The sequence below is a fragment of the Natrix helvetica genome (assembly GCF_964273705.1).
Source record: "Natrix helvetica genome assembly, chromosome: Z".
Taxonomy (NCBI): domain Eukaryota; kingdom Metazoa; phylum Chordata; class Lepidosauria; order Squamata; family Natricidae; genus Natrix; species Natrix helvetica.
The window spans coordinates 135132996-135157786 of NC_138554.1; the positions used below are offsets into that span (position 1 = coordinate 135132996).

At 41.2% G+C, this 24791-nt stretch overlaps 1 protein-coding gene across 1 annotated transcript in view; it reads right to left on the reverse strand.

The window, feature by feature from the left end:
* The window catches only part of LOC309401147 (sodium channel protein type 5 subunit alpha-like), a 372397-nt gene that overhangs the window by 240569 nt on the left and 107037 nt on the right, over positions 1-24791 (reverse strand). Inside the window, 1 exon segment of the mRNA XM_081970165.1 lies at positions 12275-12366. Coding sequence (XP_081826291.1) covers positions 12275-12366 — 92 coding nt within the window.

Sequence of the window (24791 nt, forward strand, 5' to 3'; positions counted from 1 at the left end):
GGCCGCAGACCAGGAGACAGATGACAGAGAGTGCGATGACAGCTACCGCATGCGCAGTAGCCGCACAAAGCCGGTGTGAAAATTCGATTCCCGTTTGCCGCCCTACGCAAGCTGCGGAGGGAACCATCCCCGGTCTACCTGCAGATTCCAGGACGCAACCTGCCAGCGTTGCGATAAGAAGGGGCACATTGCAAAAGTGTGCCAGAGCGAAGTCTCTGCAACCACTTGGCAGCCACAAACAAACCGCCAACAGAGGCCCATCCCAGGGGCCTGGCGGAAAAACCAAGGGCGCCCAGAGACAGAACCAAGGGAGACAGCCCAGAGAGAGTATACCCAGAGAGAGCACACTTAGAGAGAGCCGCTGAGAACCTATCTCACAACGATAGGTCAAGTCCGCACACGGCGGCCAAAAAAGCTGAAGCTCACGGTCCTCATTGAGGATGCTCCCTGCGAGCTTGAAGTCGACACTGGATCGTCTCTCACGATCATATCCTGGTCAACCCTAAAAAAGGCTATCCCAAGCCTCAAAAAACAGCAGCTTCGCACGCCAGACATCATGTTACGCGACTACCAGGGGAACCGAGTCCCCATTGTGGGCCAGGGCACTTTCCGGGTTCAATTCAAAGACATCACAGCCCAGCTTTCCGTGACCGTGGCCAGTGCACCGCTGCAAAGCCTCCTGGGGCTGGATTGGTTTGAAGCCCTGGGTTTGGAAGTCACCGGCATCAACACCATCGCAAACGGCAGCACCGAGGCAATATTTAAGAAGTTCGAGGACGTCTTCAGCTCCGGCCTCGGTAAGTATGTGGGGACGCCAATATCATTTAATTTGGACTCCAATGTCGCGCCTATCAGGCTTAAACCCAAGAGAGTGCCTTTTGCCCTCCGCCCTAAAATTGATAAGGAAATTGACAAGCTGGTGAGCTAGGGGATCCTAGAACCAGTGGACCATGCTCGCTGGGAGACCCCAATAGTGACCCCAGTCAAGCCAGATGGGTCAGTCCGCATCTGCGCGGACTATAAATGCACAATAAACAATGCGCTACAACAAAGCCCCTACCCTGTGCCCATTGTACAGCACCTACTACATTCGCTAGGGGCAGGAAAAATGTTTGCGAAATTAGATATGGTGCAGGCATACCAGCAGTTGCCTGTAGATGGTGCCACAGTGGAGGCCCAAACCATTGTGACGCATAGGGGTGCATTCAAATGCAACCACCTACAATTTGGAGTTAGTATCACCCCCGGACTGTTCCAATGCGTCATGGAACGGCTTTTGCAGGGGATACCAGGAGTCGTCCCCTATTTCGACGACATCTTGGTATCGGCTGCAAATGAGGCACAACTTTTAAAATGTGTCAGGGCTGTTTTGACCAGAATTTGGGAAAAGGGCCTCCGCCTCAAAAAAGAAAAATGTAAAATTAATGTGCCCAGGGTAGAATTCCTAGGGTACATGAATGACGGTTCTGGGATCCACCCAACATCCCAAAAAATTAAAGCAATCCAGGACGCCCCTACACCTTGCAATCAGACCGAGTTGCAAGCTTTCCTCGGGCTCCTTAACTTCTACAGCGTCTTTCTCAGACAGAAAGCAACCGTCGCTGAGCCCTTGCACCGACTACTAGCCAAAAACGCTAGATGGACCTGGGGACGAGCCGAGGCCGCCGCGTTCGCCGGAGTGCTCACAGCCGACTCCCTGCTGGTCCAGTACAGCCAGACCCTGCCGCTGGTTTTGACGTGCGACGTTTCACCTTTTGGCGTCGGCGCAGTCCTCAGCCACAGAATGCCCAATGGCACTGAAGCCCCCATCGCCTTCTACTCGAGAATCTTGTCTCCCGCTGAACGGAACTATAGCCAACTGGACAGAGAAGCCTTGGCTGCTGTAGCGGGAGTCAAGCGTTTCCACGAGTACCTCTATGGCCGCGACTTCGAACTTGTGACGGACCACAAGCCGCTGCTGGGGCTGCTGGCTGGGAACTGACCCACCCGGGTATCCCTTTCCCCACACATGACCAGGTGGACTGTTTTCCTGGCTGCCTACACATACAAACTGGTACACCGACCTGGCTCCACACTGGGACACGCCGACGCCTTGAGCCACTGTCCCCTACCCGAACTGTTGGCCGACCCCACTCCTGAGACTCCAGTCCTTTTGATTGACTGTTTGGACTCTGGACCAGTCTCCTCTGCTGATGTTGCCCGCTTTTCAGCGAAGGACAATGTAATTAAGCAAGTGCTTAACTGGGTGTGGAGGGGGTGGCCCAAGGGGCCCATTGGGACCGAATTTAAAATGCTTTTTGCAAAGCGTGACCAACTGTCGGTTTTGAAGGGATGTTTACTGTGGGGGGACTGGGTGGTTGTTCCAAACAAACTGCGACAAGCAGTATTAGAGTCATTGCATGTGGGGCATCCTGGCATCGTCAGGATGAAGGCATTGGCTAGGAGCTACATCTGGTGGCCTAACATGGACAGGGAAATTGAAGAGTGGGGGCCACTTGCACTCCTTGTCAGGAATCCAGACCAGCTCCCCCAGAGGCGCCCGCTAAGGAGTGGGAATGCCCTCAGGCACCCTGGTCTAGGGTGCACATAGATTTTGCGGGCCCCGTTCACGGCCAAACATTCCTAATAGTTGTGGATGCATATTCCAAATGGTTAGAGGTAGCCCTGATGACCTCTATCACGGCAGAGGCAGTCATCAAGGTGCTATGGAGACTTTTCTCCACGCACGGCCTGCCTGACGTCTTGGTCTCTGACAACGGGCCCCAATTTACGGCCATGCACTTCGAGACCTATCTAGCTAGCCAGGGAATTCGGCATGCCCTAGTCGCGCCATTCCATCCGGCCTCGAATGGACAGGCAGAACGAATGGTGCGTTCAGCAAAAGAGGCCCTCGCCAGGATGGGCCTGGATGATTGGCAAACACGGGTTGATCACTATTTACTAATACAACATATTACTCCTAGCGCCACCACCAGGAGAAGCCCCGCCGAGCTTCTAATGGGTCGCCGTCTAAGGTCCCCCCTAGACCGGCCTCACCCAAACTACTCTGCCACATCGCCCCCAGACTCCACTAGCAAGATTCAGAACTTTAGCATAGGGGATTCAGTATACGCCCACAACTATGCAGGGGGAACTCTGTGGATTCCTGCCACGGTGATAGCCATCACCAGGCCTCGCTCTTATCTGTTAGAGCTAGAGGATGGTAGAAATTGGAGGAGGCACATTGACCAACTCCGCGGTCGCCTAACCCACTCCAATCTTAGGGCACCAGATGAAACTCTGACGCCAACTGGCCAAGGCCCTACCCAAAAGGAGCAATCAGTCACTCCTTCCACAGACTTCTCAATCCCGAAAGAATCGGCAGACTTACCAGAGATTGTTGCAAGCCCACAGTGAGCCCCGAGTGAAATAGCTCAAAGGACTCCAGCCGCAGCCTGGGGTAAGTTCCAGCAGCTTCCACCGAGAGGAGCTGAGGAGCACACAGGTCCCTCCGACCTGCTCCAAGAACTGGTTCAAAATGAACTGCGCAGGTCTGCCAGAGCTAGGCAAAGACCCGCCTACTTAAAAGACTACGTAACGAATAGGAACACTCCAACCAAGAGGGGAGGGGTGTTAGATATCCACACAAGCTGCTGTGGTTTCCACTCCAGTCCCCCTTTTAGGCGGGAGCCTAGGTTTAACCTGATTGGTTGAGAGGTCTGACAGCTCCCTATAAAAGGAGAGCTGTCAGACCTAACAGTTGCTGGATTGTACATACTTGTCTGTGAATAAAGAGCTGTTGTTTCCTTGAACCTGAGTCTGTCCTCTCATTGCCCTGATTTAACATCAAGCAACACCAAACTTTGGAAATTCAGGGCATCCTTGAACATAACCCTGATTCTCCTATGAGAACTGACAGCATTTATTCATGTGTTTGATCTTTAAAGCATACGTGCAGATGTTGGCATCCACAAGAATCCACCCAAAATATTTTCTTTTCTGTAACTTGGATAGATAAATAATGTCTCATTGGCACCTCATCTGGTTTCATATTTCACATGAACCTTATTTCCCCTTTTCCTTTTTTCTGAGAAATGCTTCCTGAGTCAGAAAACCATGTGCATGGCAAAGATAACATTCCAAAAAGCCTGCAGTTGTTCTTAGGTACTAAAGGAGTGGTATGGAGCTGGTTCATTCAATCTCAGCAAAAGGACACCGGTATTTTTTTCTTTTCATTCTGAGGTCCAACTTCTTTTGTTAGGACTTTTTCAATCTCGTATCCTCCAGATATGTTGGACTAAAACTCCCAGAATTCCTAGCCAGATGAGAATTTTGGTAGTCCAACCCATTAGGAGGATGCATTTGCACTAGATTCTAGTGACTAGAAGTTTACATTAGAAGAGGATTTCCTTGTTGGTCTTAATAATAAAACACACACATTTGGCTCTTCCTCAAAAGTCCTGAAAGACGTATTGTTAAATACTACACTAGTATAGGTGCTTCCCAACTTACGACCAAAATTGAATCCAAAACTTTCTGTTGCTAAGTAAGAAATTTCTTGATTGAGTCTACAAATTTTCTTGCTACATTTGTTAAGTGAATTACTGCTAGTTGTTAAATTAGTAACATCGTTGTTCAGTGAATCTGGTTTCCTGATTGACCTTCCTTGTGAGAAGATCACAAAAGGTAATCACATGACCCTGGGACACTGTGACCTTCATTAATGAGTCAGTTGCCAAACGTCTGGATTTTGATCACATGACTCATTAAGGATGCTGCAATGGTGATAAATGTGAAAAATAGTTTTACTTTTTTAGATGCTGTTGTAACTCAGAATGGTCACTAGCTGTACTTCTGTTGTAAGTCAAGGACTAGCTGTACTTCAGTTGTAACTTCGATAACTAGGAAACTATCAAACTTTGACATTGTTTGTTAGATTTAAACCTTTGAATTTTCCTTGGGCAAAGCATTTACTTTACTTTACTTTAATTCAAATTTCTAGACCGCCCCCTCTCCCAAAAGGGACTCGGGGCGGTGTACAGTCAAATTAAAGCATGACTCCTAATAATGAATTATACACCTATGTATTGTAGAAAGTGATTAAACTGTAAAAAAAAAAAAGCTGCTATCAGCCAAAGTGGAATTTGGGGCAGGAAGGATTTCAAGCAGATTAATAGGAATGGCTTTCAAGCACAATCCTGCAATAGTAAATATTGCAAATAGTAGGTTATTATTCCACACAAGGGACAGATCAATGTAGTAGGATATTCACTAGTCCTCAGTGGCAAATATTCACATCTGCCATGGACTACCTCATCTTCCTATTGGTAGAAACAAATACCGGTGACCTGCCTTACCTGTGGCTGAGAAAGCAATAAAAACTGCTCAGCATTTTGTACAGCAAAAAGGTTGACATGAAATCAATAGGCAGTAACAGTGACAAAATAGCTAATAAACATTTCAGAGGGGAAAGAATAGACAGAGGATGCCTGAATGATCCCATCCTCTGTGATCACATTTTTGAAAGTGCTGGAAACAGCTTCTTCCTGGATGGATGCACCAGAAAACACCTTAACTCGGTTGCTGAATTAACTCATTTTCTAGTTCACACTAGCGTTTCAACCATAAATTAACCAAATGGCTTGAATAGGTACAATTCTCTGAGCCACAGAGAAATAAACCAAACTTAGCATTAAACAAACTTTGGCTATTGCTTGAATGCAATGGTTAGGTCTTCAAGAGCTCTGGTTGAGCATACTATGAGAATTTTAGTGTATGTGTGGGTGTGCATGCTATTTAGTGTATGTGTGGGTGTCCCCTGCTATTTTGATGATGAAAAATACAGGTGGTACTCGACTTACAACCACTCGTTTAGTGACCGATCAAAGTTACAATGGTGCTTAAAAAAAATAAATTACTACAATTTTTCACACTTACAACCATTGCAGCACACCCAAGGACATGTGATCAGAATTTGGATGTTTGGCAACTGACTCATATTTATGACGGTTGCAATTTCTCCCAGGGGTCACCTAATCCCCTTTTGCAACCTTCTGACAGGCAAAGTCAATGGGGAAGCCAGATTCACTTAACAACCCTGTTACTAACTTAACAACTGCAATGATTCACTTAACAAATGTGGCAAGAAAGATGGCTAAATGGGGAAAAACTAACTTAACAACTGTCCCGCTTAATAACAGAAATTCTGGGTAGAATTGTTGTCTGTAAGTCAAGGACTACCTGCATTGATCTCATCATCTTATCCAGTCAACCTCATACTTCGTAGTATAGATTTTCACTTAATTTCATCTTTTATGTTCCTCAACTTCCTTGAAGGAGGCTGATAGGATTTCATGCACCCAACTCTTACTATTTCCTTTTTTATTTTTCATTGATATGGAAAAATATTTATTTTATTAGACTTAGGTACCAATCAATTCAAAATGAATTCCAATACTCTGGAAATCTCTGGTGATACAATTAGGTTAGTGACATTATGGACAGGTTGAGGGACCTATAGCTACTTCCTATCTATTTTTGACTTTTTTACTATTCCAACTATGGATAAAAGGAACAGAGGAAAAGAAATAAAGATAGAAACTAATTGTGTATTTAAGAAAAACCTCTTGTTTTTGATGTGCCTCCATAAAATTAGTCTTTGGAACAGTTAATTCTGCAGGATGGGTTTGTATAACATGGGCAGAGTTTTGGTCTGGGGGAGTTAATTTAACTCTGTTTGGGGATAAATCTAATCCTTTGTGGGCTATCTGACTAGGTCAACTGATCTCTTTTTGATGTTCCCAAAATGTACTAACCCTCCATTGACCCAGTTAACTGCGATGTGGGAATAGGGTATTATGACCAACAGGGATTATGTGAGCTTTGTGCCAAAATAACAGCAGCCAACAAATTCTCCTTTTGGATTAAAAAAAAAAGTATTGATTTTCAAAGCATTCATTAAACAAAATCTCCCACCTGAATAATTCTAGATGTAAGGGAATAAATGAAGGGGTCTTTACGAAAATTAATGATGTGTCTTAGAGGTATCTCTGGAATAAAAGGTGAAGAGTTGAAAATACCACCCACAGTACTAACAGAACTTCCTATTCAATTAATAGTGACAGGTGCACTACAGTTATCATTACATGCAGAAATTTAGTTACTATTCTGTTCTAGTTTATCCCATGGAGATAATCCAATTGATGTAGAGACGTGCATTCCAATACAACCTTTTATCCTGAGATATTCCCCAAAAGAAAGAGGAATGTGATTACAGAAGGAAAATTTGGAGGAGATGCAGAATAACTTGGAAGTTCTGTCAGGATTGTGAAGTGTTTGTTCTACTTCAGGATTTGGGGAAAGTTTCAGCTTCATTTAACGGAAGTCATCTGTCTTAAGCCGGTTGAAAGACTATGCCAAACCCACAGCCTAGTTTTGCAGTGGGCTATGTTGCTTTCCCAGCCTGAGACACACACAACCAAGAGCAAAAGGGACCATCAGGAAACAGACAGTCACAAATAGGCAAGAGAACAGATAACAGATCAGTAGCCACAGTCACTGTGTCTCATTCCTTTCCAACAGGTTGGTGGCTGTGGCTAAATCTACAAGAGGAAAGGATAAATACATTGCCTTGAGCATCTGTAGGAAAGCGGGGATAGAACTCTAAGAATAAATAAATACGTTGTACAGGAGAGAAATTACAAGTAGTCCTTGACTTATAGCCATTCGTTTAATGACCGTTTGAAGTTATAACAGCACTGAAAAAAATCATTGATGACCATTTTTAACCCACATGGCCTTTGCAGCTTCCCCATGGACATGTGATCAGAATTCAGACACTTGGCAACTGATTCATACCTATGACGGTTGCAATGTCCCGTGGTCATGCAATCCCCTTTTATGACTTTCTGATGTCCGGGATTCCAGCCTCCAACGGTATATTTAAGGAAAGCCAACAAACTAAATTATGATTGGTAATACTGAAATATATCTGGGTATGTATGTAAAGTCTTAACTGTTGGACTTTCCTTCAGACTGAATTATCAAATGGATTTGGTGAACTCTCATTGAAGTAAAGAAATTGGATCTGATAAAGATAGACTGCAGGAGAATACACCTTTGGAAAGAAATACAGGTAGTCCTTGATTTACAACAGTTCACTTAGTGACTATTCAAAGTTATAATGGCACTGAAAAAAGTGACATGAACATTTTTCACACTTATGACCCTTAGAGCAGTCCCATGTTCACACGAATAAAACTCAGACACTTGGCAACTGCTTCATATTTATGATGGTTGTAGTGTCCTGAGGTCGTGTGATTATATTTTGCAAGCAAATATGGAAGCCAGATTCACTTAACAATCAATCAATCAATCAGAATAGAGCTGGAAGGGACCTTGGAGGTCTTCTAATCCAACCCCCTGATCAAGAAGGAGACTGCTTGAGCTGATTGTTACTGACAATTCTGTTAGTAATTTAATAACTGCAGCAAGAAAAGTCGTAACATGGGGCAAAATTCTGCCTCATTTAGAGTCAGAAATTTGGGGCCTAATTATGATCGTAAGTCGAGGACTACCTGTACACTCAGTTTTTTTAAAAAAAAAACAGTGGAATAGCTTTCCTCCCAGAGTTGTTTGGGGGGGGGGGGGTGCTCAATAACTGGAGAATTTGAAGAAAAGATTGGTCAACTAATAAGGACTCCAGCCATGGGCAGGTGCTTGGACTAGAAGACGTCAAAAATCACTTCCAGTTTTATGATTCTATGATCTTCAAACTCTGATCTCACCAAGGGAATGAGCACTGCTTAAAGAACTCAATGGTGTGGCGTTCTTGGTGCTCTCTGAGCTTGGCTGTTTGCTTTTGTTTTGTTTTGGTTTTTTTGCAGACTTTTCATTACCAAGTAGGTAACCTCATGATGATGTTGAACGGATGAAATGTCTGTAAGAAAACAACCAAGCTCATTGAGCACCAAGGACCCCACAGTCCAACCCTGAGCTACAGTATTCTCTTCCACTGGAGCTCACTGGTACTAGCAAAACATGGCAGCGTTTTTCTATTTTGACTACTCTTGAAAAAAACTAAGCAAGACTGGACCATTTAGTGCAGTGTTTCTCAAACTTGGCGACTTTAAGTCCTGTGGACTTCAACTCCCAGAATTCCCCAGCCAGCTATGCTGGCTGGGGGATTCTGGGAGTTGAAGTCCACAGGACTTAAAGTCGCCAAGTTTGAGAAACACTGATTTAGTGTATTGATGAAAAACCAACAAGAAATAGCATGGCTATAACCTAGATTGGGAATTTGGAAAAAAAACATCCCAGAAATCAACAGTAAACCCCAATTATTGTTGCAAGGAAAAATCTACATGGCCAGGACATAAATTTGCTAAGACCTGAGCACCATTGAGGAAGTCTTTATCTTTCTATACATAAACAACTTTATGGGTAAGCCATTGGGCTTGTTGACTGGATGATTGGCAGTTCAAGACCCAAGCACTGCGTGATAGGATGAACTCCATTTCCTGTCCCAGATCCTGCCCACCTAGCGGTTCGAAAGCATGCAAATGCGACAAGATAAATAGGTACCACTTCGGTGGGAAAGTAACAGCATTCCATGCACTCCGGTGTAGAGTCGTGCTAGCCACATGACCACAACAATCTCTTTGGCCAATGTTGGCTCCCTCCGCTAGGAAATGGAGATGAACACCGCCCCCTAGAATTGGACCTGACTGGACAAAGGAAAACCTTTGTCTTTTTCTTTTACCTGATAGCTGAGCAATCTTCTGCTGCTACATGTTTAGGCAAAAACTTTTCAGGAAAGCCAAAAGTATTTCATTGTCTAAAAGCTTGCCATTAGTTTCTTTACATTGTACAATTCAGTACGGGATCAAGAAAGATAAGGCGAAGGAAATCCAAGTCCACTAAAATCAACTGCATTTTCCTCCTGTGGATTTTCACGTGCCTTCTGGAAAATATGACATCATCCCTTAAATGCTTCACAGGCGCCTCAGAACAAGTGTTATTGCTTTAGTTTCAGTGGAGAATGCTGCAGTGTGAACATTTTGCCACCTAATTTAGTGGTAGGTCTTAAAAGGAGTTGACTCTGCCACCCCTGGTCTATCATCCCTATATTTCTCTCTCTAAAACAAAATAAAAACAAAACAGTCCCCCTTTTTAGCCTATAATTGACAACATCTGTTCAGGATAACCATCTACAGGTAGTCCCCGACTTACAGCCTTTTGTTTAATGACCATTTGAAGTTACAATAGAATTGAAAAAAATGAATTATGACTGTTTTTCACAATTATGACTGTTGCAGCATCCCCAAAGCCATGTGATTAAAATTCAGAAGGGTGGCAACTAGCATGTACATTTATGATGGTTATACGGCTCCGGGATCATGTGGTCACCATTTGTGACCTCCTGACAAGCAAATTCCACAGGGAAGTCAGATTCCCTTAACAACCAATTACAAACCTAACAACTGCAATGATGTACTTAACAACTGTGGCAAGGAGGTCAGAAAGTGAGGCAAAACTCACTTTACTGTCTTGGGAATTTTGAGCTGAATTGTGGTCATGCAGACAACATTTGTCATATGCAGGGTTGGTTGTTTTGACATTCTTTTCTACCTGGTCATGCAGGTGAAAGATGTTAAACACTAAGGGTGAAGAAGCCCTGTCCACAGAGAAGCCCCTGGCATATTTATTTTTCCCCGTTGTTTCACTTTTAGAGTACATTCCACTGCCAATTTAAAGGGGGGAAGAGGGGAAGGAGGAGACAGAAAGATGAAAGCATCCATAACTAATTTTCATAAAAAGGGGCAAGGGGAAAAAAAGAAATTGCCTTCATTTTTGACTAAAATAAGGTAATGTGAGAGGATGTCAAAGAAGGGAACTGGCACCATTGGAAATTTTAAAAACTTTTATAGGAAGACTGCGCTATTATATTTGTCCCAATGGGGTTTCAGAGGGGGGGGGAAAGCACTTGTGGATTGTGCCCAGATTCAGCTGACTTTTGATCTAAAATGCTGGGCCAAACACTACTGAAGAAAGATGAATCCAGCCTTCCAACAATGTTGGACTTCAATTTCCATCCGCTCAATGGATGATGGGGGTTGTAGTCCAATACATCTCAGAGTCAGCAAAGTGAGAAAACAAAACTAGATTCATATCTCTCTTTTTTTCAGCTATAAAAAGCATGTTTATATAAATACAAGTATTTATAAATATAAATAGCCTTTAGCCTGCAAATTAGTTTTATTGAAGGATCTAACTTTTTCCAAGGGGAGTGTCATATTTTTGCAATTTACCTCCAAACAATTCTCATGGAAAATATTTTTTTTTCAATGTATTGGACCAAATTTAGTATTTTTGTTCTATTTTTCTAACAAGTGCAAGGTGTAAGATATTGTCTCCTGAATTGTATTGCTGGAGGGGTATCTTTGCACATCATATTTCTAAGAGGCAGTTTGGGCTAGTAGTTTAAAGTGTTGGACTAGAACAGGGGTCTCCAAATTTGTTAAATTTAAGGCTCGTGGACTTCAACTCCCAGAATTTCTCAGCCAGTGTGGCTGGCTGAGGAATTCTGGGAGTTGAAATCCACAAGTCTTAAAATTGTCAAGTTTGGAGACCTCTGGACTAGAAGCATAAAAATGTGAGTTTGAGTCATGCCTCAGAAGTTCAACTGCATGATTAGGACCAGTCACACTCTCTCTCTCTCTCATTGGAGATGCTGAGAAAGATGTGAGGAGGCGAAGCAAATGATAACCTTTTTCTCATTCACAAGAAATGAGGGGATTGGGGACTCTCGACCTGACCCATCCTATCAGCCCAGAGCCATTGAGGTGGAGTGAGGAAGATCCTAGGCTGAAGCTGGGCGACTCTGAGTTCTAATCCTGCTTGGGCATGAAAGCCTTCTAGGCATTGTAGGGTCAGTCCTTCTCTCTCAGCCCTAGGAAGGAGACAATGGCGAACCACTTTGGAAAACATTGCCTAGAAAACAGCATGGACATACCTGTATAATAAGACTGACCTGAAGACACATACACACACAAGTTTCTACTCAGATATTTTAGATCCAGAAAAATGTTTTATGCTCACCACAAAATAAATTTTGAGGGAGTGGATGAGGGCCATATCAAAAGGCATTCTATTGACAGGTTCCTCTGTTTACTCATTCCTTTACTCATTCATACCAAACCATATTCTACCGGCTGCCATTTTGCTATGGGGGAATGGCACATAAGCTTTACTGGGTGCATCCCAAGTGTTTAACCCCATTATAATTTTTTTTCACCTGAAATGACTGAGATTGTTTTCAGCGCCCGGAGAACTCTGAATGTTCGTAAGGCTGAGACATTGCCCAGGTCCACAAATTCAGTTATGTATCTGTAAACAAGGAAAGTTTCAGACAAGAAGAAGAAGACCATGACAGCAAAACAAGGACAGCAAAAGAAAGAAAAGAAGAGAAAGAAGGGAAGGGGAGGACAGGGAAAAAAAATAGTCACTTGAGGCTGAGACCAGATATGTAATTATTAGGGCTTCTTACCTGGTTTATATGAAACAGTTTTTACTTTTTAAAAAAGGCTGACAATAGCCTAACATTTCAAAGTATGAAATTTTTACTTAGTCTGGTCAATTTTCTTACAAACCTGTTGAATTAAGCCAAAATTATTTGGAAACACTCAGCAAGGTACACATAGCTAAGGACTGCCTTAAATTGTTTTTAAATGGCTTGAGCTTGTCTTGAAATAGTATAGGGTCTCCTGCTCATGCAGGGGTTGGGCTAGATGACCTCCAAGGTCCCTTTCAACTCTGTTATTCTATTATTTTAAAGTTGATGCACTGATTATCAGAATTGGGTAAATGGCTTCTCTGCCTTGGCAAATCTCAACTGCATTCATTTCCTGCAGGTAAGCTGCTAAAATATTTGTGTATGGTGGATATTTCTGTTTTATGTTTTGTGTGCTGGATTAACCCATGCAAACCATTCTGTCTTTCATCTATTTAAAACAGATTCATTTATTGTATTTCAATATTCCATTTTTTTCCATGGTGAAGCTCAAGGCAATTGCACAGAATTCTTAAGGGGGTCTCCTATGCAAAGATATGTTTAATTGGCCACCATGAATTACTCACATAATGTTTCTGCAGACAAGCAGAAGGAAAATTAGGAGTGCTAGATGATTTCTCTTACTTGCCCAGCATTACAGGTAGTCCTTGACTTATAACCATTCATTTAGTGACCGTTCAAAGTTACAGCCAAAGATGTATGGTCATTTTTCACATTTACGCCAGTTGCAACATCTCCATGGTCACATAATCAAAATTTGGATGCTTGGCAACTGGCATATATTTATGATGGTTGTGGTGTCCGAGGGTCACATGACCACTTTTTGTGACCTTCTGGCAAGTTAAAGTCAGTAGGGAAGCCAACAACTGCAGTGATTCATTTAACAACTGGGCAAAAAAAGTAGTAAAATAGGGCAAAACTCACTTTACAACTCTTTTGCTTAGCAATGAAAATGTTGGGCTCAATTGTGGTCATAAGTCGAGGACTACTTGTATTGAACTTCTCATTGAAGAGCGTTAGATATGTAGAAAATTCGAGGATAATGAAAGTGAAAGCCAGTATTGTATTGCAAAAACACAAAAACCATCGCTTAAGTCTTGGCCTTGCAACAGGAATGAGACAAAGTGACTGGAAAAGTTTTTTGGATCAAGGTAATTGTAAATAGAAAGCTTACTACACAACAAAAAGGAATTAACCTTCCCCAGCTCTCACCCCCAATGTGCCTGAGATCATAAGTTGGTGAACAAAAAAAAGAAAACAGTTTCAAAAGAATATGTCTAAAGCTGTATGATGTTAAAAAGACTCTAAGCAGCTCCAATCTACATGTAACCTGATAAACCTATATTTTACACATTTTAAATGTCAAGAATTGAAGAGGTAGAGGCCAAACAAGTCAAAATAATACATGAGTTTAGGGACTTGTAGCTGCTATGAAAGTGAAAAGAATGAGGAAACTTTTATGATTTTTTTTACATTATAATGCACATTCCAACATAAGAACATAACTGAATTTCTTCCAAATTGTTAGTGATTTAAAGATTCCTAGGAAAGGATCTAAGTTTTTGAAGTTAAAGAAGAATACAGAAGTTAGTTAATACCAAATCAGTTAATACCTTTGAACTTTTTACCCCATATTGTCAGGCTTCTCAGTTACAATAAACACCATATTAATGAAACAAACAAAATGTTAAAAAGTTATGATATTTACATAGTTACTTACCAAGCATATCTAAATTATATTAAAATAACCGAAATAGCCTTACAATCCCCAAGACTTGTCACAAATTTTGAGCACCTCTAATGTTTGGAAATTGAAAATTTCGATACGCCCTAATTATAGTGACTACAAGTAGTTCTTGACTCACACCAGTTCATTTAGTGACAGAAATTATAACGATACTGAGAAAAATGACCTATGACCATTTTTCATACTTATGACCATTATAACATTCCCATGGTCACGTGATTCAAAATTCAGACACACAGCAACTGACTCGTATTTATGACGGTTGCAATGTCCCCGGTGAGATTACTCTTCGTGACCTCTGACAAGCAGTCAATGGAGAAGCCAGATTTAACTACCGTGCTACTAACTTAACAACTGTAGTGATTCACTTAACAACAAGAAAGCTTGTAAAAGGGGGAAAGCTCACTTAACAACTGTCTTGATTAGCAGCATAAATTTTGGTCTCAGTTGTGGCTGTAAGTCAAGGACTACATGTACAACATATATTAAACTGTAATGCAAAATTGAAGGTTAGTCAATTTATTGCAGGAAAACTACAGAGCCATTATGAAAGAATCCAACAATTTTTGTATAACAAATTCATAATCTAATTATATCTAATTATAACAATTAATGCTCAAAGTCTCTCGCCCACCTGTTCTACATAAAGGACTAGAAGGGAATTTCTTTGGAGCAAGAAATACAATTTCCATCTGTTTCTTCTTTTTTTCTTCTCTGGGGAAGCTAGGTATTAAATTAGAATCTTCTTCACACACCAAGTTGATGTTCTGTCAATTAGTGGGTTATTTAAACTTAGCCTTTTACCCTTTTTATATATGTATGCATGAATGCATGCAAGCCTTGAAAAAAAGTTCCCTCAGTTATAAAATGAACTATTGCAAAAGTGTTTTCTCAAAAAATTGAAAATAAAATAAAATTATACATATTGTTCCAAATGTGAATCCCAACAGCCCACCCCAAAATGCGACTGTTAAGACAGCTTCTGGCAACCGAAAATATCAATAGAAATAATAATAATAATGGAATTAAAGCAAGCATCATATATTTTTTTAAATACGGGAGTTTCATTTTACAGACTACCCCCATCTTATTACTCAGAGTTAACTCAGTAGAAGGGCTGTGGAACCCTTATTAAAAACCTCTTCTATTTTCCTGCTGACAAAGGAGGAAAAAAAGATCAAAATATGTTAAAAGATTGTCAAAGCTAGAAAACCAGTCTTATCGCTAATTACTGCAGTCAGGAACAAACATGTACAGTACTTATCTTCTATTTCAGCAGCTTTTTGTAGAAATCCATGGGCAATGCTGTTTATGATTTCTACTTCTAATACAGGTAGTCTTTGAGTTACAACAGTTCATTTAGTGGCCATTCAAAGTTACGGCACTGAAAAAAAGTGACTTATGATCGTTTTTCATACTTACTGACTCTTGCAACAATCTCCATGGTCACGTGATCAGAATCCATACGCTTGGCAACTGACTCATATTTATGGCAGTTGCAGTGTCCCCGGGTAATGTGATCATCCTTTATGACCTTCTGATAAGCAAAGTCAAGGGGTGGGATGGCCAGATTTCACTTAACAACTGGGTTACTAACTTAATGATTTGGCAAGAAAGGTTGCAAAATGGGGCAAAACTCACTTCACAACTATCTTGCTCAGCAGCTCAGTCTGGGCTCAATTGTGGTCATAAGTTATGGATTATGTGTATTTGCCCACAAAGCACCTAATACAGTGGCTATCGGTCCATGGACTTTATGACACTTTTAAGGACCAGCAAGGAACTCCCAAGTTTTGCCATGGAATCATATTAGCTACCTCCTTGGAACTAAAATTCTGAGCCAGATCAGTCCAATTCTACTTCTGCCCCAAACCCTTTCAGGACTACAGACACTTTTGAAAAACAGCTGCCCTTCCTATAGAAATTCTGATTTACAAGAATGCTAAATGCTTCCTTTCTACAGAGCAGCCCCCAACCTTTGGGGCACCAAGGACTGGTTCCATGGGGAGAGCTTTTTCCACGGATCGGAGGGGACATGACTTTGCATGCTGCCTGCATCCCATGGATAGAGCTTAGCTTGTTTGCACAACCCCATTTCTGGCATGCGGTAGCCAGGTCCATGAACTGGGGATTGAGGACCCTTGTTCTACAGGTCACTTCCTGCTGTAGTGATTGTTTTCAACGGCATTGAAAAACATGACTTATGGCCAGCGTTCACACTTGCGACCATTGTAGCATAGTCAAGTGATGTGGGTGCTTAGCAACTGGCATGTATTTATGACTGTTGCATTGTTCCAGGGTCATGTGATCAACGTTGGTAATCTTCCCAACAAGCAAAGTCAATGGGGAAGCCAGATTTGCGTAACAACTGCACGCTTCATTTAATAACTGCAGAGATTTGCTTAAGAACTGTGGCAAAAGGGTCATAAAATGGGACAAAGGTCACTTATTGCTTAACAACAGAAATTTGGTCATATGTTGAGGACTATTTGTAGTGGCTGCCCATGTTTTAAAATATTTAAAACATGAGAAAACAGATGCCTACAATCTCTACAGGTTAAAATAATATTTTAAAAAATGTTTTAAGCTCTCACCTTCACTGCAAGAATTCCTGCATTCTTACTATTACAGGTGGTCCTCAACTTACAACCAGTAATTTAGCAACACTTTGATATTATGACGGACACCTCCCCCTGAAGTATTCATGATTTGGTTTCAAAGATCCAAAGGTCAGCAGCTCCTCCAATCATGTGACCTTATTTCGGACACTCAGCAATTAGCCTGTAATTACAGCTACTTGCAGCACCCCGTGGTCACATAACTGAGATTTATGATATTTTTGCCAAAAACTAGTATCCTCCCCCCACAACACTAAAAAATAGTATTTATTTCAGTAAAAAAAACGCCCCCTAAAAAATAATGAGTTTGCTTAACAGTCACCATGTTCAATTTACGACTTTGGTGCTCACTTAACAACTGCCATAAAAAAAAGATTAAATCTGGTCTGGTAATGTGATGATCTGCTTTATGATCATCATAATTTAGCCATGGTGGCACAGTGCAGTACTGCGGGCTACTTCAGCTGACTGCTAGCTGCAGTTTGGTAGTTCAAATCTCTCCAGGCTCAAGGTCGACTTAGCCTTCCATCCTTCCAAGGTCAGTAAAATGAGGTCCCAGATTGTTGGGGGCAATAGGCTGACTCTGTAAACCACTTAAAAAGCACTGTGAAGCTGTATATAAGTCTAAGTGCTATTGCTATAATGGTCAGGCTCTATTATAGTCATAAGTCGAGGACAACCTGTATAATATTAACAAATGAAAAATGGTATGAAAATACCATTGACAGAGTTCCCACTGGAAAACTATATTAGCCCAGTTTGCTCAAAAGCAAGGGCATCACTGCATCCCCTGTACTTTGATATCTTTCACCATTTCCTTCAATTCACCCTCTGAAAAGGTGTGAAGTTCTGGTGCCAAATCCTCAATGATCCAGAGTGAACTGTTTTACAGTCTGGGCAGTCTCATGTTTTCAAACAGAGTATTCATTTATAAAACCCTGAATGTTCTCTTCCACACTTGAGACACTAAAGAGGCACAAGTAGCTTTTAGTTCACAAGGTTCAATCAAGGATGAACACAGATCTGGGAAGTTCCAGTTCTATTGAGCAGACAAGCTATACAGACTGACGATGCTAGAAGGAACTAATTTGACTATTTTTTTCCCTTTAGGGCAACAGTGCCCCTCCTTTTGATTATACTAAAATTATCTATTGGACAGCAAAGGAGGTACTATATTTCATTCATGTAAACCTCAAAGGAGCTTATGCAGGTTGTCCTCCGCTTGTGACTATAATATTGCCACAAAAAAGGTGAGTCAACCTATTCTCTGAAACACCTGAAGTCACGGATGGAAACAACCTAGAACTAAGGAGAAATTTTCTGATAGTGAGAGCGATTAATCAGTGCAACAACTTGTCTCCAGAAATTGTGGGTACTCCATCACTGGAGATTTTTAAGAAGAGATTGGGCAACCATTTGCTTGAAATGGTTTAGGTTTCCCTGTCTGAACAGGGGGTGGACTAGAAGACCTCCAAGGTCCCTTCAAACTCTGTTATTCTGTTACTCTTTGGAGAGAGAGAAAGGATCACAGGGATAGCCTATTTTATCTATAAGCAGTCCTTAACTTATGACCAAAACTGAGCCCAAAATATCTGTGTCTAAGTAAGATAACTGTTCAGTGAATTTGGCCCATTTTATGACCTTTCTTGCTGCGGTTGTTAAGTGAATCCCTGCAATTGTTAAGTTAGTAACACAGTTATTAAGAGAATCTGACTTCCCCATTCCTTGTCAGAAGGTCGCAAAAGATAAATATGAGTTGGTTGTTAAGCATCTGAATTTTCATCCGTGCAAAATGGTCACAAATCACTTTTTTTCAGTGCTGTTATTCAAATAGTCACTAAACGAACTGTTTTAAGTCAAGGACTACCAGTACTGCTACGGGAGCTTTGCAAGTTGCTAAAAATAAAATAAAATAAAATACTGGTTTGCAAAGTGATTTTACTTGTCTTTCTGTAATTATGGCCATATCCTCATAAAGTTCTCTTTGCTTGATGGGGTTGATGTTGCCTTCATCTCATCCCCAGTCTGAGGGTGAGCAGGTGAAGTCATTCTTGCCAATATTAAAACAATATTTTTCCCCATTCTTTCAATATCATGAAGATGGGTGAAATCTATTAGGCTTTGGGTATCTATTACCTTGGAGGAACATTAAAGGACTGGGAATGACCAGAACAAAAGTAATAAACGCCGGTCATCAATGGGGACAACACGTTTCATGCTGATGTAAAAAACTTTTTTTTTTTGCTGACTAAGCGATGGATGGAGTGCATTCAAACGCCGTTGTGGGAAAAGTTTTGTATCAGACTAGATTAAACCTGGGCAGATAAATTCCCTTGCATTTGTTTTCTTCCAGTCCTGGTTTAATTTGCTGAAGCATGATTTGTTTTAGAAATTTCCCTCAAAGGATCTGAGTATTTTGATGCAATGCTCCTGAGGATCCCAATGTTTTTGCAGGTGCTTCAGTTAAGCAACGAAAAGTTTGTATGAATGCCTTGTCTTTTACCCAAAGGTGCTTTTTCAAAAGGCTACTGGGCTATCTTTGTTTTTCCTTAAAGACTTTTCACTTCTCATCCAGGAAGTTTCTTCAATTCTGACTGAATGGAGGAGGATAGAAGGACTGATATTCCTTGCAGTCATCTAGTTGTTGGCACTCTTTCTGAGACTTGTTGGGGACACTTGGAGGTTTATCTGTGCCTCCAGGGTCACCTGAATAGTGCAAATGGGTGTGGAACCTTCTTGGGACTGCTGAAAGGACTGTGTTGTAAACAGAAGACAGGTGGTGTCGTATCCCCACCCCCACCCGTTGACAGAGGGCTGTTCAATCTTAATATAGATAGCCTCTTTGATCCCACTTTCAAACTAGTGGTCCTCTCTATCCATAAGGTGGACTTTGCTGTCTTCAAAAAGCGACCTTCATCTTTCAAATGCAGATGGAGTGCCGAATCTTGTCTTGATGTTGTGCCGTGTATTTGTGAAGTAGTCGTTTTGTGGACAAACTTCCCTTTCCTTCCATTCTCCACCATTCAGTCAGAACCGATAAAGCTTCTTGGATGAGAAGTGAAACGTCTTCAAGGAAGTCCAGTTGCCTCCTGAAAAAGCATCTTTGGGACAACCATGACTTGCATGATTGGGAATCTCCACAGACTCCCTGCCTTTGACCTCTTCCTGTACTATCTGTAGCTTTAAGCCATTTTGCCAGTGTTAACATAGAGTCCTGTGCTTGAGGAACAGTGGGAGAATTCCTCCTGGATTTTTTAGCCAATTTGTCTAGTTGGTTCAAAAGTGAACTCATGCCTACGTGAGAGCTTGATCTGGATCTGTGGACGATGCCAAAAACGGGAGCCCTACATTTTGTACTTCTTTTCTCTCAGTCACTTCTAATCATACCGGCTACATTCCAAAACGTTATCACTGCTCAGACAAGGAAGGGAATCTGGAGCAAGATGACCTGGCATCAGGTGTTCTGAGTGGTGGGATGACGTGAAACAGGGAGAATAAAAATAGGGATGAAAGCAATCCCAAAAGAAGAGCTAGCTGTCACTACATCAATTGGACATCTAAAGCCAAGAGTACGCAGATATAACTGAAAAGACGATTCCCATAGCATCATCTTCACGGGGGTAAGACTTTCCTTCCTGACGACATCAATCTCTCCACAAATAAAAGGACTAGGAGTGACATGGAGAGCAGTATTCCAGTATTTGAAGGTCTGCCACTAAAGAGGAGAGGGTCAACTTATTTTCCAAAGCACCAGAAGGCAGGACAAGAAACAATGGATGGAAACTAATCAAGGAGAGAAGCAATCTGGAATTAAGGAGAAACTTCCTAACAGTGAGGACAATTAACCAGTGGAACAGCCTGCCTCTAGAAGTTGTGTGTGCTGCATTACTAGAGGTTTTTAAGAAGAGACTGGACAGCCGCTTGTTCTGAATGGTATAGGGTTTCCTGTTTGAGCAGGGGGTTGAAACAGAAGACCCCCAAGGTCCCTTCCAGCTCTATTCCGATTTATTATTAATAGGAATGCCCCATTAGCCCCATTAATGCATTCACCCAGATGTGGTTACAGCTGTGCTCTCAAAGTATTAGTGGCTGTTTTAAAAGCTTCCACAATTATCATTATCTTCATGAAATAGGATCAATGGCCCAGAATCCTCTGGGAGATGACAAAGATATTACACACAGTCAAATAATAAAATGTATTCATAAACAATAAAGAAAAGTTGCAATAAAATGTAAGCACCATTAACATAGAATAATATGGGCTCATAACATTAAAACAAAGAAACAAACAATTGCACAAACAATGAAAATGCCTGGAAGATGAGAAATGTTTAAGCGTGATGCTAAGTAGATATCAGCATGCGCTCTCATGGCTTTCCAGGAGAAGGATTTCCACGAAAAGGCCCACAGTTAGGAATACTATTTTCCAAGCAATGGTACTCAGAGAAGCCTTCATAATGCATTATTATGATTCATTGCACAATCAGCCAGATGTTCAGACTGCATTTGGCATTCTTGTCGACCCCTTTCCTAAGGACCAGGGATAGGCAGATTGGGACATTTGATGGTGTTAAAGGTCACATCACAGGATGGAAGCAAGTGATGCAACTTTTTGCAATTGACTGATGGGGATTTTTTATCAATGCCGATGGTGTACAGGTGGTGATTGCACCCAAGGCACCTATGACTTTTGGCTATTATTGTTATTCCACTTTTCAATGTCCCCAAAGCAGCTTATAAGCAATATGAACAATTATAAATAAAAATGCAAGAAAGAAATATTGCAAAAGAGGCAAGCCAACTTCTAGGATTGTTCCTGCTTATGGTTGGTAGTAGTATCCTGCCTCTCTCCCGTGTCCCTCAAAGAGGGATCAAAGATAGTACCAAGTTTTGGGCTGCATTTGGAACAAGTGAATTGAAGCTTGTGAGAAAACATGCACACAGCATATGATTTGCTAAATTAGTCCCAAAGTTCTCCCACATATAGCTAGTCCTCAACTTATGACCACATGTCTGTTGTTAAGCAGGACAGTTAAGCAGGTTTTGCCCCATGGACAAGGAACAAAGGAAAATAGAAATTAGAGAAAATAAAATCACTCTGTGGGGTGGGGGTGGGGAAACCCCCGTTTTTTAAGAAGGCTGATATGTATAGTCCTCGACTTACAACCATTTGTTTAATGACCATTCAAAGTTACTAAAAAATGGGATTTATGACCAATAAATCAACAATTGAATCAACCAATAAACCAACAATTGCAGCATTCCCATGCTCACAAGATCAAAATTCGGTTGCTTGGCAACAGGCATATATATTTATATTTACAACATCATGGGTCATATGATCACCATTTGCAACCTTCCAACCCACTTCTGACAAGCGAAGTCAATTGGGGAAAACAGGTTTGCTTAACATCCATATGATTCACTTAACAATTGTGGCCAAAAAAAAAAAGATGCTAAAAGTGGACCAGACTCATTTAACAACTGCTTTGTTTAACAACAGAAATGTAGAGGACTACCCGCAATATGGGTGCATGCTCACTGAAGCCTGCTGAGAATTAGAACAATCTGCAGGGTTGAGAAAAGAGTCGTCTTGTGGTAAGAAGGGTGGTCAATAAATTTAATAAAATAAAAATATATTTAAAAATGCACTCAAGATGGCAGCTGTAATTACAGATCACAGCTCTTTTTCTTTCCTTTTTTAATGAGCAGAGCTTTCAACGCAAGGACATGGCTTCAATCATCACTTTTTGGCAGCAACATTTGGGTCCATCCCTTGGGAGAATCTGTGTGTCTTTAAACAGTAAATCTAAAGGAATCCTTAAAGAAGAAGTTCTAAATTCAGCTATGGTATTTCTGTCCAGGTAACTGGATATCAAAAGCTTCAAATGACTTAAGAAACTTAATATTATATAGGCACTCTAAATATCTAGAATTCTATTAAAGAAGGGGTCCTTTATTAAAATAGGAATTAGCTAAGGGTTTTTATTTTTTTTAATGAGTTGGTCTCTCTCTTTGGTGGTCTTTTGCTATTAAATGCAGGCTTTCTCTCTAAGGAAATCAATAGTGAAGAACTGGATGTAAGAGGCAATTTTGTCTTATTGAAGGTACTTCAAGTTAAAGCTTATGTTCCCATTATGTACTTGCTAGAAGCTGAATATTCAGAAATGAATCAAGTTTTAAAATCCAAGCAGAATTGCCCGAGTGTCGTTTTCCATACTTTCCTTCAAATTAAAAAAAAAAAAGAGGATTGGGATATTTTTCTTCCCCAATCCCTGCATTATGGCTTTGATTTTCTTCTGCTGTTTTTCTAACTTTTTGGAAACTCTCAATGCTGATCTGGCTGACACTGCCCTTTGTGACATTTTTTTTTTTTAGAATCTCAACAGTTGTCTGACTCAGGATGTTGCTATTTCATTTCCTGCTAAGAGGGCCAAAGCTGCAGCTGATCTAGGAACTTAATTCTCCTGTTTTGTTTCAGTGGGTTGGGAGGAGATATATGGGACTTAAATCAGATTAAGAATTTGCTTTGAAGAGAAGATAGGGGCTTTTGCACTGCAAGCTAGCAAGCAGCAAAGATGGGCAAACCAATCTATTGGCAGCAGCCCCTATAGGTAGTCCTCGATTTATGATCACAATTCAGCCCAAAATTTATGTTGTTAAGTGGGACATTCGTTGTGAGTTTTGCCCCATTTTACAAACTTTCAGTATTAAGTGAATCACTGCAGTTGTTAAGTTAGTAGCAAGGTTGTTAAGTGAATCTGGCTTCCCCATTTGGAGTTTGCTTCTCTGAAGGTTGCAAAGGGGGACCACTTAACCCGGGGACACAGCAACCATCATAAATATGACCCAGTTGCCACACATCTCTGATCACATGACCACGGGGATGTCGCAAAGGTTGTAAGTATGAAAAATGGTTATAAGTCACTTTTTGTAGTGCTGTTGTAACTTGTAAATGGTCACTAAATGAGCTGTTGCAACTTGAGGACTGTAATTATTTCTTGGATATTTTCTTGGCATCCTGATAGAAGTATATTAGTTCATGTATCACATAATCAGGGAGACTAATCAGAAAAAAATGTCTGGGTTTACACATGCTTTACTAGATTGTGTAAAGACCTAATGGCTAACTAAATACAACATGTTTGATTTGGTTGTTTTTAACCACAGTTTTGCCTTTTCTGGCATCGCCTATTGATTCTGCTTGGTTGGTGGTTCTTGCATTGTGCAAGCTTGAAAATCACCATAGAAATGTTTTTACTCGGATCCTCTCTCCGTTGGTCTTTATACAGTCCTTTGGAGATCACAGCAGGCCGTTTGTGAGCTCTATGCAGTTCTGCATGAGCTCTGATGTTAACTAAACCTTCACAAAGACACAATCCAGGGCTGTTGCACATTAAGGGAATTCTCATTCAGCTAACTTTCATTTTAGGTCTGGATCATCTTGCAATGGTATTCTGTAGCAATTTCAACAGTTAGGTGTCTTTTTCCCATTTTCCAACCTTTCTTACCCCAGTTTTTAGATTAAATTAACAGAGTTGGAAGGGACCTTGTAGGTCATCTAGTCCAACCCAACATCAAAGCAGGAGACCCTAGAATATTTCTGACAAATGGCAGTCCAAACTCTTCTTGAAAGCCTCCAGTGATGAAGCTCCCACAACTTCCAAAGGCAAGCTGTTCTATTGATAGATTGTTCTCACTGTCAGAAATTTCTCCTCATTTCTAGGTTTCTAGAATCTCTCCTTAATCAGCTTCCATCCATTGTTTCTTGTCTGGCCTTCAGTTGCTTTGGAAAACAGGTTGACCCCTTCCTCTCTATGGCAGCCCCTCAAATATTGGAAGACTGCTATCATGTCTCCCCTGGTCCTTCTCTTCA